At 37.0% G+C, this 17,642-nt stretch overlaps 1 protein-coding gene across 1 annotated transcript in view; it reads right to left on the bottom strand.

Moving 5' to 3' along the window:
* CFTR (CF transmembrane conductance regulator) overlaps positions 1–17,642 on the bottom strand; it is a 219,990-nt gene that overhangs the window by 169,834 nt on the left and 32,514 nt on the right. Inside the window, exons 2-3 of the mRNA XM_060196479.1 lie at positions 8,907–9,017; positions 4,427–4,535 (exon numbers count right to left, since the gene is read on the bottom strand). Coding sequence (XP_060052462.1) covers positions 4,427–4,535; positions 8,907–9,017 — 220 coding nt within the window. The remainder of the gene's footprint in view (positions 1–4,426; positions 4,536–8,906; positions 9,018–17,642) is intronic.

Below are 17,642 nucleotides of genomic sequence, written 5' to 3'. Positions count from 1 at the left end.
GTAAGTACTCTGAAAATTGAAAATAGCTTAAATTTCAAAGAAATCTAAATCCCAAGAATCTCCAAGTCTCCTTGTTGGGTGTGTGTGTGTGTGTGTGTGTGTGTGTGCGCATGTGTGTGGCAGTACACAATGCTGTAGTTGTGCAAAGAAGGTCAGTATGGATATTCAGGATAGTTTTATTAGTGGGTTAAAATATCCAAGTTACAGTGTCAACTTATGCAGCACATCATGAGAGTCACTACTGAGGTTAGAGAAACAGCTAGATACAGAGAGATGTGAAGAAAGATAGAAAAAGATATTTGCTAGAGACAGATATCCATAGAAAGCCCATCTGTATGTAGGACATGCTTAAGTCAAAGTGTCTAGGTCAAAAACTATATGTGTATAAAGTTTCCAAAACCATTTTTCCTTCCTTAGCAGTTAGGTATGTCTCCAAACACCTAATGTGTTTGTCAAAACATAAGGGGCACAGATGTTCTTTTGTAATGTAGAATGTGGGACTTGAGAACTCTAATTAGCAACAACAACTTCCTTTCCTATAGTTTGACCCAAGTTGCACTACAATGTATGCCAACTTCATTCTAAGAGTTGCCTAGAATCAAGAATATTTTTTGAAAGAATGCTTATAAATTTCATGTAATGAAAGTACTGTGATGACTATCCTGTTAGTAATCTGCATTCAAAATTCCCTCAGATTGCCTTCCTTTGGATTACCCTTATTTTACTCCCACTTTTCAACAGTTCCTCTTCTGTGCTAGCAGCCTTAAATGTTAAAGACAGTGTTGTATCTGACTGATGAGGCAGAGAAAAAACAAGCACTTAGTTAATGATGAGAGGGCATAGCTAATATGATTTCAAATTAAATCAGCAGTACAAAGACACAATATCCTTCAGGATGGCATTTCCTTTTTTCTTAACCTTTCATGGTCAATAACAAATCGAATTATACTTCATCAATCCCAAAACCAACCAAATAATCTTTATACCCCAATTATCCTGATTTAGAAAAACAAACATGTGCAAGACTCTTTGAAACAATGTCTACCCTTTGTCAAGAGTGGGGAAACTTCAAGAGACCCTGATCATTTGATAGAATTTTTAAAAATCACCAAGATGACTCAAATACAAGAAAAGAAAAAAATGTCCAGGAATAATACCACAAATTCTAAGACTATAGTTAGGATTGCTCAAAAGGATATCTTATCACAATGGCTAAATGTTCTGTCCTTTTCTTCAGATAAGGGACAAGAGAGAATGTAAGTAAAAGTACAGATGCCCTGGGTACAGGGAGGTTGCTCAGCAGTAGAGCATCAGCCTCACATGTGGGACTCTGGATTTGATCCCTGGAAGCACATGGTAACAGCAAAAACTACCAGTGGTGGAGTGGTGCTTGGTGCACTGTCTCTTGCTGTATCTCTTTATCTCTTGCATTGTCTCAGTCTATCTCACTGTCTCTCCATCTCAATCCCTCTGTCTTGTTCATTCTAGATATAATAAACAATTGGGCAGTAGAGGTGACTGAGTGCTCATACGTATGTGTGAGACCTTAGGCATGGTCTTCCACAACAATAATAGTATTAGCAAAAAATTCTATACAATGATGATTATTTTAATTAGAAGATGGTACACATCAAAACAACCAGTAAAATATAGTTTTAGTTAAGTCCAATAGGAACAAAAGCTATCGGTAAGAGGCTTTGCCAAAGCTCTGGGTATTCTCATAGAGAAAAATCATCTAAAAAATAACTTAGTGGAGGTCGGGCGGTGGCGCAGTGAGTTAAGCTATGTGGCACAAAGCGCAAGGACCAGCGCAATAACCGGCGCAAGGACCCGCGTAAGGATCCTGGTTGGAACCCCGGCTCCCCACCTGCAGGGAAGTCGCTTCACAGGCGGTGAAGCAGGTCTGCAGGTGTCTATCTTTCTCTCCCCCTCTCTATCTTCTCCTCCTCTCTCCATTTCTCTCTGTCCTATCCAACAACGAACAACATCAACAATGGCAATAATAATAACCACAACGAGGCTACAACAACAAGGGCAACAAAAGGGGGAAAAAATGGCCTCCAGGAGCGGTGGATTCATGGTGCAGGCACCGAGCCCAGCAATAACCCTGGAGGGAAAAAAAAAATTAAAAAATAAATAACTTAGCCACCAGGTTCCAGATGCCACCATGATGCCAACCTGACTTCCCTGGGCACACAACTCCACCAATGTGTCTTGAAGCCCCACCTCCCCAGACTCCTGCCCCACTAGGGAAAGAGAAGAGACAGGCTGGGAGTATGAATCCACCTGTCAACACCCATGTTCAGTGGGGAAGCGATTACAGAAGCCAGACCTTCTACCTTCTGCATCCCACAATGATCCTGGGTCTCTGTTCCCGAGGGATAAAGAATAGGAAAGCTTCAAGGAAGGGGATGAGATATGGAGTTCTGTTGGTGGGAATTGTGTGGAATTGTACCACTCTTATCCTATGGTTTTGTCAGTATTTCCATTTTATAAATAAAAATTAAAAATTAAAATATTTTTTTTAAATGCTGAAAAAAATAACTTAAAAGCTAGGTCACTCTTCAGCTACTTTATTTATTTATTTATTTACTTACTTACTTACTTACTTACTTACTTACTTATTTTTGCCTCCAGGGTTGTCACTGGGGTTCAGTGCAGGCACTAGTAACCCACTGTTCCTGAAGGCTATTTTTTTCATTTTTATTGGATAAGAAAGAGAGAAATTGGGGGGGGGGGGTGGTGACAGACACCTGACAACAGCTTCTTTGTTTGTAAAGCATCCCCACAGCAGGTAGGGAGCGGGGGCATGAACTCGGATCCTTGCACAGGTGCTCGTGTTTGGTATTATGTGAACTTAACCAGATGTGCCACCGCCCAACCCCCTCTTCAGCTACTTTATATCATAACATACCAAGAAAATGTTTTCAGCTCTAAGTTGTTGAAGATTTCTACAGGTATAGGGTGACAGACAGATAATATGAAAGCCAAAAGGACTGCTTTCTTGAAACTTATTAAGAGCATTCCAAAATATTCTAGGTCTAAAAGTGGTCCTCCTTGTAAGAAAAAAAAAGAACTTTAATTTATCTGATTTGCTATGAATTAGATACAGGTTTCTAAAGCAATGCAACTTGTGTGGCCTCTCTTGGGAGACACCGAAATTACTCATTTCCAGATTTAAAAAGACTAATATGAATATAATATAAAACCATCCAGATGGACCTTGTATCCCAAAGCAAAATATCATGCACAGTCTTTACTTCATGACTAAATAAATTTTCAGCCTGGTGAGGTAAAAAACAGAAACATGTGAAGTTCAAATATATATCTGTGATACTTCCATATCTGTGAGACAGGAAGAAATATGATGGTTACAGCTCTGGGAGTGGGGAGAAAATAGAATTTCTTGAGAAAGAATAGTATGAAATTATGGCCCTATCACCTTATAATCTTGTAAATCACTATTAAGTCACTAATGAAGATATATAATAAGAAACAAGTAGATCAGAATCTGATTAGACAACAACTGGTGGAGCATTTGACACTGGGTTTACACACCTCAAAATCTACAGTTTTTCAGGTCTGTTGCTCTTCACAATGATGAAGATGGAAATTGAAAAAAACACACTGCAAAGTAGCTTACTATCAAAGTTTAATAATTTGCTATTTTTCCTTGAAGTAATTCAATAAGCAGATATTATTTCAAATTTTATAAATATTCATATAACTAATTGACTAAATTTGGTGTAATTCTTTATTTATTCCCTTTTGTTGCCCTTATTTTGTTTTCTGTTTGTTTGTTTGTTTTTATTGTTGGGGTTATTGTTGTTGTTATTAATGTTGTTGTTGTTGGATAGGACAGAGAGATATGAAGAGAGGAGGGGAAGACAGAGAGGAGAGAAAGACATACACCTGCAGACCTGCTTCAACGCCTGTGAAGCGACCCCCCTGCAGGTGGGGATCCAGGGGCTTGAACCAGGATCCTTATGCTGGTCCTTGCGCTTTGCGCCATGGGCACTTAACCCACTGTGCTACCACCAGACTCCCCAATTTGGTATAATTCTTATCCTGATATTACCTCCTGATAGGACCCTGTTGAACACTGAAAAAGAAAGGCACTAGAAATCTCATGTACTAGCTAGATAATGTGATTTGGAATTTGGAATTATAACAGAAAAGATTTTATTAATTATTTTACTGAACTTTCAAAATTATAAATTGTCACCTGTATTCTAAAAAATTTTCATTTCAAAGCACTTTATTGAGTCCCTGCTAGACTTTTATTTTGTAGTTATTATTTTGTAGTTATATTCGGATTAGTCCTTTCATCTCTATACCAGATTACTTTAGTAAACCTATACTCAAAAAAAATATATATATATATATATATATATATTAGCCTTGATAAATTTGCAAATATTCTTACCCCTAAATATAGCAAGATTCCATAGAACATAAATTTCCAGAAAAAGCATCTCCGAAGGGCATTAATTAGTTTGGGGTTTTTCTTTGAAGCCAGCTCTCTGTCCCATTCTCTGAAAAAGAATGAAAAAGAGTACCAATAGTTTTGATGTGCAAATATTTGTTTTGTTCTATTTTCCTTACCATAATTTTACTCACACAGGTACACTGAAGGAGAAGGCCCCAAGTGACTAAAGAGACAAAATCTTATGGATGCCTTCCAACACCAACAATTCAGATATTTGGCAGAAATCAATCCTCCACCATATTATCAATTTTCATGTCTTAAATATATCACATTACAAATGTGGAAAAAAAATCTACTTAGAAGCAATGATAATCTGCAAATAAAATATCACTCGTAATTCATATTGATGTGCTTACAAAAGGTAAAAATAAACAAATAAGAGTCAGCAAATAGTTCAGCTTTGCCACACAGAACCCAGGTTTGAGGCTCCCTCCCATAACACTAAAGAAAACTTCAGTGCTGTCATTACTCTGTCTGTCTGTCTATTTGTCTATCTGCATCTCTATCTCTCTGCCATTTTGTCTCTGTCTTAAAAAATTCATCCTGGAGCAGTGAAGCCCCAGAGATTGTAGATATATATATTTAGAAAAAAAAAAGTTGTGGGAGTTGGGCTGTAGTGCAGTGGGCTAAGCGCAGGTGGCGCAAAGCACAAGGACAGGCATAAGGATCCTGGTTCGAGCCCCCGGCTCCCCACCTGCAGGGGAGTTGCTTCACAGGCGGTGAAGCAGGTCTGCAGGTGTCTGTCTTTCTCTCCTCCTCTCTGTCTTACCCTCCCTCTCTCCATTTCTCTCTGTCCTATCCAACAACGACAACAACAATAATAACTACAATAAAACAACAAGGGCAACAAAACGGAATAAATAAATAAAATAAATTTTTTAAAAAAAATTTTTTTAAGTTGTATTTTATTTTTAAATGTTGTGATAATATATTCAACTACAGAAATCACTTACTGGAATAAAAGTTGTTGGCAAATTCCACATTTCTGGAATAAGTAGAAATCAAATCATTAGAAAACTTGTCTAAATCTAAATATTGTCTTTCATTTTAAATACCATAGGGTTAGCAACAGATTATACTTACTTTAAATTTTTACATCTGGTCTCTTAAGAAAAAAAATCTCACTCATCTTCCTAAGTGGATTATATACATCCATAAACGTATCTTTATTTTTAATCTGAACAAAAATGGAAAATGCACTAACTATAGATAAGGACTAGATAAAGAACTAAGAAAAAGATTCACATTCCATATGACTATTTCCATTTCTATTCATGCATAATTTAAGGTGGTTCTCAACTACTCCAGAAAAAGTCACAGTGAAACTTTTGGAAAAACTTGACATTCTCTAACCAATGCAAGGATATTGGCATTCTGGGGGAGCTTACAGTCTATAAAACTATATAATCTACTTATCCAAATATCTACCTCCTCATACCTTTCTCCACCCTTTTACTCATAAATGGGATTTAACCTTCCATCTACACCACACCAGAGTAAGAAGTTAAATATGACAGCAGTTCTGTCCTTTCCTTCAAAGGAGGCAAATAACCAGATAAGAAACATAGAGAAGTTGTACATAAACCATATAAATTATTTCATGGTGAGAAGTATTTAACATTGAAGTCATCTAGAAAGATAATCAAAATAATATTTGGTGTTCAGTCACTGATTATCAGAGAAATGTAAATCAGAACAACAATAAGATACCACCTCACACATAAGAATGTCATGTTAGAATGTCACACATGGGGAGTCGGGCGGTAGCGCAGTGGGTTAAGCGCAGGTGGCGCAAAGCGCAAGGACCAGCGTAAGGATCCGGGTTCCAGCCCCCGGCTCCCCACCTGCAGGAGAGCCGCTTCACAGGCGGTGAAGCAGGTCTGCAGGTGTCTCTATCTTTCTCTCCCCCCTCTGTCTTCCCCTTCTCTCTCCATGTCTCTCTGTTCTATCCAATAACAACCACATCAGTAACAACAACTTTAATAACTACAACAACAATAAAAAAAAGACAACAAGGGCAACAAAAGGGAAAATAAATAAATAAAAAAAAAAAAGAATGTCACACATGAAAAAGAACAGAAAAATAAGTTCTGGGAAACATGAAGGGAGAAAGATGCGCTTCGGTAGGTGAGAATGTAAACTCCTGCAGATCTCCTGTAGTCTGGATTACTAAGAATATTAGAAATGGGCCTAAAATACAATCCAGCAATTCTGCTACAGATCTACCCAAAGATTACAAAACAAACATATTCAAAAAGATCTATTGCACACCTGTGTTCACAGCACCACAATGCGAAATATCACACATTTGCAAACAACCTCAAATATCTACCTATAATGAATAATTAAATAAGTTGTATAAGTTCAACACCCAGCACTACCCTCAGCCTCAGCCAGAACTGAATAGTGCTCTGGCACTATTCTTTGTATTTTCCCTCCTTCCTTCCTTCCTTCCTTCCTTCCTTCCTTCCTTCCTTCCTTCCTTCCTTCCTTCATCTCTCGCTTTCATTTTCTTTCTTTCTCTCCATCTCTTTCTTATTAAAAACAAATAAAATATATATTTTTTTAAGTTGTGGAAGATATCCACAGTAGAGGGAGTCAGGCAGTAGTAGCACAGCGGGTTAAGTGCACATGGCACAAAGCTCAAGGACCGACTTAAGGATTTGAGCCCGGCTCCCCACCTACAGGGAAGTGGCTTCACAGGTGGTGAAGCAGGCCTGTAGGTGTCTATCTTTCTCTCTCCCTCTCTGTCTTCCCCTCCTCTCTCCATTTTTCTCTGTCCTATCTAACAACAACGACATCAATAACAACAACAATAATAACTACAACAATAATAAAAAGACAACAAGGGCAACAAAAGGGAAAATAATTGAATAATTTTAAAAAACTTTAAAAAAAGATATCCACAATAGAATACTGCTCACTTGTAAGAAATAATTAGACATTCTCTTTTGCTACACCTTGAATAGAACTTGAAGAAATCATGTTAAGTGAGGAAAGTTAGCATCATGTTAAGGAGAAAGAAAAAAAAAAAATCTGAAAACACAGAGTGAAATGTAGATAAGCTACTATCCACTGCAGCAAAGCCAAGCACTCTAAGATGGCAGGAAGGAGAATGTTAAAAGCATTTTGGGAACTCAATGTATGAAAGAAGGAAACTTCAGTTGGTAGTGAATGTGGTGTGAAGACATTTATCATGAGAAATAAGAGATTATACTCCTGTGACAACAACTGTCTTGTAAATCATTATTTCTCCCAGTAAAGTGATCTGGAAAAAAATAATAAGGGGAGTAGGAATAAAGTGAAAATTAAACTGAAGGAAGGCAGAATGATAGAAATGGGAATAATCATCAACAAAAGAATCAGAGGCTCAATAGACTTATTAAAAAGTTCTCAAAGTCACTGATTATCAGAGAAATGAAAATAAAGACAACTGTGAGGTGTTACTTCATACCTGTGAAGATGTCAAACATTAGAAAGGTCAGAAACAACAAGTATTAGAGAGGATGTGACAGAGAAGGAACCCTTCTATACTGCTGGTGAGAATGTAGATTGGTCCAACCTTTCCCAAAAAAATTATAACAACAAAAGAGAAGAAGAAAGCAGCGGGGGGGGGTGGGGGGTGGGGGGGGAGATAGGAAGAAAGAAAGAAGGAAGGAAGGAAGGAAAGAAAGAAAGAAGGAAAGAAAGAAAGAAAGAAAGAAAGAAAGAAAAAAGAAAGAATGAATGAAAGAAGAAACAAAGAAAGAAAACAAAGAAAGAAATGGAAAGAAAATGTGTGTGGTTGTCAGATAAATGCAAGTCATAAAAACAATGAGATGCCATCTGACCTTAGTGAGAATGGCCTATGTCAATAGCATAGCAACAAGTGTCCAAGAGGATATGGGAGGGAAGGGAACTCTTCTACATGACAGTGAAATGTAAATTATCACAGCTCCTATGGAAAATAGTTTAGACATTTCTAATAAAAAAAAAAAAATCAATCTCCTAGACATTTATCCAAAGAACACCCTTCAGTGATTTTTAAAAGCAAGTAGGTTCTCAGAATTCAAATATGTATTTTTTTAGGGGGAAAAAGTTATTTCTTTGTGGGGCCAGGTGATGGTGCACCTAGTTGAGCACACACATCTAGTTGAGCAAGGACCTAAGGTCAAGCCCCTGATCCCCACCTGCAGGGGGAAAGCTTTACCACCATTTTTAAAAAAGTTCATCACCATTTTTAAAAAGTTATTTCCTCAGAATAAATTTAATTTTCTTCCATACTGTTATCATTCAATTTCTAATTGGTCAAGACTTTAGAAAGTAATAAAATGTTTCTGTTTTTAATCATTTAAAAATTAATCCAAGATATTATCTACCCTTTAAATAATAATATAAAATTTTCCTTTCAAAAAATAAGCAATGTTTATAAACTCACCCTTCTAATTTTTCAGAGAGATTGTCAGCAGAATCAGTAGAAGGGATTTGGTATATATCTGACAGTTCCAGCCGCTGTCTGTATCCTTTCCTCAAAATCGGTCTAGTCCAGCTAAAATAAAGACAGGAAAGGCAGGTATAAATATTGATTTGATGTAGTCTTCAGTACTGATTCAAAATCTCACATGGCTTTAATCTTCTGGCATATGGAGAATGGCAGATGAACAAATATGACAATAGAATAAGTCAAATTATTTCAATTTCATGGCTTCATAACTTATAGGAAGCATCTGTATATAACATCAAGAAATCTGACCTTATGACAATAGCTTTGTTGGAAACCATTTAGAATGATGGTAGAATCCTTTCTAGAGTGAAATTATTACTCTTTGATATTGAAAGTAGTTTTCAAAAAGTGCCTAAAATACAAAAAAAAAAACTAGTATAGCTACAGCCCTTTGAAATATAACTAAAATATGCCTACTAGCTATCTACAAAACGAAGGACTCCCAACACTTCATCTGCACTATTCCAGCCTTTAGGTCCATGATTGGTCAACAATTTGTTTGGCGTTGTATGTTAATTCTCTTTTCAGCCACCAGGTTCCAGATGCTACCAGGATGCCAACCAGACTTCCCTGGACAGACAACCCCACCAGTGTGCCTTGGAGCTTGCTTCCCAAGAGCCCTTCCCCATTAGGGAAAGAGAGAGGCAGGCTGGGAGTATGGATCAACCTGTCAATGCCCATGTTCAGCAGGGAAGCAATTACAGAAGCCAGACTGGGAGTATGGATCAACCTGTCAATGCCCACGTTCAGCAGGGAAGCAATTACAGAAGCCAGACCTTCCACCTTCCGCATCCCACAATGACCTTGGGTCCATACTCTCAGAGGGTTAAAGAATAGAAAAACTATCAGGGGAGGGGATGGGATACAAAGTTCTCGTAGTGGGAATTGTGTGGAGTTGTACCCCTCTCTTATCCTATGGTTTTGTCAATGTTTCCTTTTTATAAATAACATTTTTTAAAGGTGCCTAAAATAAAGTTTATAGTTTGCTATATTCACCAAAATCCACTCTTTATCACTTCAAAGATAAGATGGCATGTGTATAAGACAAATTCATAATCAATATCCATATGCAGTTTCATTTCCCTATTAAGTGATACACAGCAATGAGTATTTTTGAGTGAAATGACTACAGATGGAGGGTTGATGAATACTTTGTATCAACCTGTTGATTTAGTTATTACATCTGAATCATTACTTGATGGTAAGGATCATAACCTTCTTGTGCTTTGTCTCCTCATCCCACAGCAGTTACACACATCTGCCATCTACACATCTAATAAACTTGTCAGTTATGACAGATACCAGCTGGAATGGTAAATAATTGCACAGGATATCCCATTACTTTCATTTACATTGCTGATACACTGTTAAAATAATGTTCCAGAGATAAGAGAATATAAAAAGTTGAGAAAAAAGGGAAAGTAATGAGGGAGAAAAGGGGAGCGTGAGAATTTTAAAAGAAAACAAATTATGTACAAAGATGAAATTGAGAAATTTCTTGGTGAAATATGTATTTATTAAAGAAAAATATTGAACTTGGATTTACTGATTATGTCATAAGCCTTTTATCAAACATAGTCTTTTTTTCATAAGTTCTAAATTATTGCATCAGTGAAACTTAAATAATGAGACAAATTATACATCTGCTACAAAAAATCAAAGAGGAGTGTATTAGCAATATTAGAGAGGCAAAACCCACTCTTAATAAAAAAATAATAACCTCATGAAACTATTAAGACTAAAAAGAAGAAATACTGGGAGTTGGGCAGTAGTGCAGCAGTTAAGCGCACGTGGTGCAAAACACAAGGACCAACGTAAGGATCCCGATTCGAGCCCTGGGTCCCCACCTGAAGGGGGGTCACTTCACAAGTGGTGAAGCAGATCTTCAGGTGTCTTTCTCTCCCCCTCTCTGTCTTCCCCTCCTCTCTCCATTTCTCTCTGTCCTATCTAATAATGATGACTTCAATAACAACAATAATAACTACAACAACAATAAAAAACAAAGGCAACAAAAAGGAAAATAAGTAAATATTTTTAAAAATTTGTAAAGAAACAACAATAATAACTACAACAAAAATCAAAACAAGAGCAACAAAAGGGAAAATAAATAAGTTATAAAAATTTTTTAAAAGAAATACTGGGTCGAATGCAAACTGTAATGGTCCAGATTATAATGTATACTTTCTTGGTTTACAGTATCTTTAGCAAGCCTCTGCCCTATATTTCTGATGTCTCTCTAATTTCTTTCTTTAAAAAAAGTGAATAAGAACCTAGCTTTTAGGCTATGAAATTTCATCAACTATTTCTTGCTAAGATATTAATGGTTGAGAAATGATTTAATTCCTCAATCTTCCCCACTAAATTCCAATCTTTATATCCTAATAAAAGCCTTCAAACCTTAACAAATGAGACTAATTAGGCATTTTTATTTATTGTTGTCCAGCCTGATCCACTGGTAATATTTTGCTGGTGTACCAGAATGAAAATAGCAAAGAACAGTCTGAGCAGAGCAGTTAAAGCAGTAAAAGATGCTCATGCATCCCCTGTGGTGGATCTCACCTGACAAAGTGATGAAATACCTGCCTGGAATTTGCCTTCCCAGCAGCCAACATAATAACTGGAGGTTCAGTTATTCAGGTAGCAATTTATCTGGGAAAATCAGGAACAGCAATATAGAGTACAAACTCCAAACTGCTGGTTATGAGTCTTTGTGAACTTAAGCCAAGAAGTGAAAAAATGAAGCAAGTGTTTCCTATTAGTAAAAACCTGTATGTATCCTGCACATTCTAAAGAGTTTTCATAATGACTATTACAATCTGACATTAACTTGAAAATCTTACTAAGAAGAAAAAAAGAGAGGGGGAAATCACTGCCTATCTTAAGGTTTAAGAATTGAAAGTTCACAGATCCTAACCTTGTCTATTGCTATGTGGCAAAAAACTCATTTATTTACCTACATTCTTTTAATTTCATTTATTCTTTTTATGTGTTGCTTTGCCCTCTTTAAGACAAGTAAGTGTGGTGGGTTATTCCATACAGACAGATAGAAGAAAGCCTAGATGCAGGAGACTAAAAGCAAGCAGATTGCAGACAGTAGTGTGATGTGATTTGGCAGCAACTAACCATCACTTCTCCAGGAAAACAAAAACAAAAAGATAACTTATGATATTTGTTGATTTCTGTGCTGTAGATACTATTTCTACAATCAATTTCAAGCTACCAATTGTGAAGTCGTTGAACAGAACTGTGAAGATATATGTATGTATCATTATATATTGTTTGCCAGCATCAAATGCCATAAATATTAATAACCCCAATAGCATAACTAGTAGCATAAAATAACAATTACTTGTCTTTACTGCCTTTTTTATGATACCCTTGTCAATTTCTATAGCTTGATTATTAATAATAGTTGTGTTCAATAACCAGCTCACAGAGTATTTAATAATTATCTGAGTATTTAACAATCACTTCAGCTATAAAAGGCCCACTACAGAACATCACTACTACCAGAAGGTTAACAAACTTGGAACAAGAATGTTGACAATGAGGATTGGGAAAGATGGATCTAGATAAGATGAAAAAAAGAGGGGAGGAGGGAAGGAAATGCACTGTGTCCATTATTAAGACTGGAATTTTTTTCAGTATGCTTGAAATTATTAAAATATGATACTAATAGCCTGTACCCTCCCCAGTGGCAAAGCAGTGGACTTGTAAGCATTAAGTTGAGTTCAGTCTACAGCATAGCATACACCAGAGTGACACATTTCTCTCTCTCTCCCTCTCTCTCTCACCCTTTGTATTTCTCACATTAACAAAAAAAACTTTAAAAAATAGTAAAACAGTAATTTAAATATAAACATAATTTCAAATCTATAATATAATATTGAAAGATATCTTCAGGAAATTTAAAAATTAATCTTTCATTTATTTGTAAAAATACATTGCAGGGAGTTTGGTGATAACACAACGGGTTAAGTGCACAAGGTGCGAAGTACAAGGACCAGCATAAGGATCCATATTCCAGCCCCGGGCTCCCCATCTGCAGGGGAATCACTTCACAGGTGTTGAAGCAGATCTGCAGGTGTCTATCTTTCTCTCCCCCTCTGTCTTCCCCTCCTCTCTCTATTTTTCTCTGTCCTATCCAACAATGACGACATCCATAACTACAACAATAAAACAACAAGGACATAAAATAAATAAATAAATGAATGAATAAATAAAATATTGCAAAAGCAATCTTAGGGAAAAAAACAAGACTAAACGACAGAGTCACTGTAAACAAAACTGTCTGGTACTAGAATCAGACGACACACAGATCAGTACAATAGAAATAAAAGTCCATTTGCATGCTCTGGAGAAAGCCAGGCCACTTTCAGCCCTCACTGAGACATTCAGGGCCTCCAAATACCCTTGAACATCCCAACTGAATCTGTATGCCCTGTCAGAGCTCATACACCCTGACCAGAGACAGCAGGACCTTGTTAAGTCACTGTTCCCCTCTCTTAACTGCCAGACCCCTCTCTCGCTGTGCCCAGAAATAGCCAGGTGGAGTTTGGTACATCTCAGGTCAGAGTCACCTTTGCAACCTCCCCAGGTTAGAAATCCTCAAGTGTCCTACTGAAGAACTTCAAGCACACTAAATATCCCCCAAGATGAATTCCTTCCTTTCTGTGTGACACACCTCTGCCATCCATAGCCAACTGCTCATCTCTGTGAATCCTGGGAAGCCTAAATATGTTGAAAATAGGAAGAAAGGGAAAACAAAGGAGATTCATGCTAAAATGTGTTGGCAGCAGGCAAATAGGGAAATAGAGGAATTCCATTATATCATCAAATAAAAAACAAAAGTCCAGAATAAAAACTTCTATGAACCAGAAACAATCATATTTTTAAGGTTGAACCTGAAAAAATAATGCACATATTTTTTAATATAGTGACAAAACTCATAGAAGAAAACCTCAACAGAAAAGGAAGAACAACAGATGAGATCCCAAGAGAGAGTAGGAGCTAAAACCAAGAAGAAATGCCAAAATTGAAAAATTAATAGAAACATTAGTCAAAGAAAATGTTACAATATCCCAATAAAATGACACAAAAGCAGAGGTAAAAGTCACAACAGCTAAACAAAATAACACATAAGAGAACAAAAAATCTATAGAAGCCAAACAAAAGACTATAATTACTAAACAAATTAGGTGCAAAGTAGAGGATGGAAAAACATCATACAAACCAATGGTCCTCAAGTGAAAACAATGACAGTCATACTCACATCCAATACAATGGCCTTCAAAAGAACTAAAGCAATAAAAGATAATAAAAGACATGACATAATGCACAGGGGATTAGTCAAGCAAAAACAGCTCACAATATTAAATACTTGTTCTTCAAATGAAGGGGCAGCAAAATATGTAAGACAGTTACTGAGACACCTGAGAAAATACATTGATAGCAATACTAATAACTAAGTTGTTAGAAATAACAACGATGAACAACACTGCTTATCAAGAGAAAAACATGATTTGCATGTTAAAAGATTGCATGTTCTGCGTCATATTCAGGAAGAAACTAGTTGATGGAACTCATTCTTACAGTGGCATTTGGCATAACGCACCATTTCTAGAAAATATTATATATTAAAATCTTTAATTAAAGATTTTAATATATAATATTTTAATATATAATATATAATTTTATAATTATATATTATATAATATATAATATTATATAATATATAATTATATAATATAATTATATAATTAATTATATAAAATATAATTAATTTTTAATATTTTTATATTATATAATTAATTATATAAAATATAATTAAATTATATAATTATATAAAATTAATTATATAAAATAATATAATTATATAATATATAATATTTTAATATAATATAATTTTAATATATTTTAATATATAATATTTAATAAAATTTTAATAAAATCTTTAATTAAAGATTTTAATATATAATATTTTCTAGAAATGGTGCGTTATGCCAAATGCCATTTAACGTAATGTTGAAAGTCCTGCAATAGCAATCAGACAAGAGAAAGTAATCAAAGGCATTAAGAATGGAAAGAGGGAGATTCTGGAAGATGGCAGAATGAGAAGCTGCTAATGGCTTGAGCTCCGACAACATCTACTGGAAACGGCTGACCAGAATTAACTATTAAGGTATCTTTCATTGCTAGGGGACTGGGCATCTTATCCATTGCAAGAGGAACTTGTTTAACTACTCCTACCTCCTCTACACACTCTCCCCTTCTCCCTCCTCCTAGCTAATTAAAAAAATAAAATAAAATAAAAAATAAATTAATCAATTAAAAAACTTTCCTTTCACTGCTCTTTTATTACAGCCCTTTTTCTTATCTTTTTTCTTTTCTCTCTCTTATTTCTCTTTTTTTATCTTGTCTTCCATTTCTTCCTTCCTTCTTTGTCTTTCTGAATTGACTGATATTCATTTGTGAATTATTTGGGGGAAGAAATCTGATTCAGAGTGGACGCCCTATGTGTGTATCTCTGCTATACTTCCCTTTCTCCTCTTGCTACCCTTAGAAAAATACAGCGGACAGTAGATTTGCATAAATGTCTATTCTTGCTATCCCTTCTTTCCTTTCTCTTTCTTCTTCAGTTGGACTTGGTTGCTATTTTTTCATGGACTAGAGACATTGTTTGGCTAACTGCTAGTGATTAAACTGCTTCAATCCTTGCTTCAGTTGCTATTGTAATTCCTGAGGTTGGTGATTGCATTTGTCATAAAGGTATTTAGTACAGTGTTGCTTGTGCTCAAGACACAACAACTGAGGAACAACAGAACATAAAAATAAAAAACACATAAATAAAAAAATGGGTAGATCAAGAACAAATAAAACTGCTACTACAATGAAGACAAGAACTCAGAAGAATCTATAAATCAACCAGAAGAAACCATAGATAAGAAAAGTATGCAAGCAATATAAACTTATTAATCACAGAAATGAAAACAACTTTGGAGGAAAGGAATGGCAGTATTAGGGAAACAACAGTTGAGACCCCCAAGGAAAATACTGATTATCTTGAGGCAATTCTTCTTCTAGCGTTTGCCCTTCTTCCATAGCCAGTCAACAGCATCAGGTTGAGCCTGATGTAAAGTTTCGAGACCTCCTTTGAATCTGGAGAGGTGGCAGTCATTGACTATGTGGTTCATAGTCTGTCTGTAGCCACAGGGGCAGTTTGGGTCGTCTCTGCCTCCCCAGCGATGGAACATAGCGGCGCACCGGCCATGGCCTGTTCGATAGCGATTGAGGAGGGCCCAATCATAACGTGCTAGGTCAAAGCCGGGTTGACGCTTGCAGGGGTCTGTGATGAGGTGTTTGTTTTTTTACCTCAGCTGACTGCCAACTCTGTTTCCAAGAGTCTGGAATAGAGAAGTTCAGTGTAGGCATAGGGGACCAGATTGGGTGACGAGACGTCAAGCGTTGGACAGGGTGGGCGAAGATATCCGCGTATATTGGCAGGTCCAGTGAGCGTAGACGTGGGAAATGAACTTAGATGATGCCGCATCCCGATGAATATCTAGCGGGGCGATGTTGCTAAGAACTAGCAGCCATGGAACCGGGGTGGAACGGATGGTTACAGAAATTATCCTCATGGAGGAATATAATTTGGAATCGACCAAGTGGACATGGGGGCTGCGGAACCATACTGGGATACAGTATTCTGCAGTGGAATAGCATAATGCCAGAGAGGATGATCGTAGTGTGGGAGCGCTCACGCCCCATGAGGAGCTGGCCAGTCTTGCAATGATGTTATTCCTCGTGCCCACCTTTGCTGCAGTTTTATGAGATGTTCGTGAAATGACAGGGTGCAATCGAGAGTAACGCCAAGATAGACTGGCTGGGCTTCATGCTGGATTCTCGTATCACCAAGCTGCACATTAAGCTCACACGAAGCCAAGGCATGGTGTAGATGGAAAAGAGATGAAACCGTTTTTGCAGTGCTAGGGATTAGTCACCATTTTTTACAGTAATCAGATATCAGAGACATGTCTTTCGTGAGTGTTTCCTCCAGGATGTCCAACTTGGATGCCTGAGTTGCACAGCAGATGTCATCGGCGTAGATGAACTTCCTTGAAGAAGTTTCTGGGAGGTCGTTGATGTAAATATTAAATAGCGTAGGAGCCAGAACAGAGCCCTGGGGGAGGCCACTTGAGACAAGTCTCCATCTGCTAGACTTGTCACCCAGATGCACCCGGAATCTTCTGTATTGAAGAAGAAACGATATAGTGTTGGCCACCCATGGAGGCAGGCATCTTGAGATCTTGACTAGGAGACCACGGTGCCAGAGCATGTCATAGGCTGCTGTGAGATCAACAAAGACAGCACCCGTCTTTAAATTCTTCTGGAATCCATTTTCAATGTAAGTTGAGAGGGCCAGGGCTTGTTCGCAGGTAGATCTTCCTGGGCGGAAACCAGCTTGGGCGGGTGATAGGAATTTCTCTGTAAGAGGAGAAAGACGTGACAGAAGCAGCCTCTCAAGGAGTTTGTAACACACGGAGAGGAGAGAAATTGGTCTATAGCTGGCGGCCAGTGTTAGGTCTTTCTTTGGTTTCAAAACTGCTATTATCTTCGCACGACGCCAAATTTTGGGCATAGATTCAGATTCCAAGATGTGGGACAGGAATG

Source organism: Erinaceus europaeus, chromosome 8, assembly GCF_950295315.1.
Source record: "Erinaceus europaeus chromosome 8, mEriEur2.1, whole genome shotgun sequence".
NCBI classification, from domain to species: domain Eukaryota; kingdom Metazoa; phylum Chordata; class Mammalia; order Eulipotyphla; family Erinaceidae; genus Erinaceus; species Erinaceus europaeus.
Note: the sequence above shows the minus strand (reverse complement) of the source record. Positions and strands in the feature narration are given on the sequence as shown.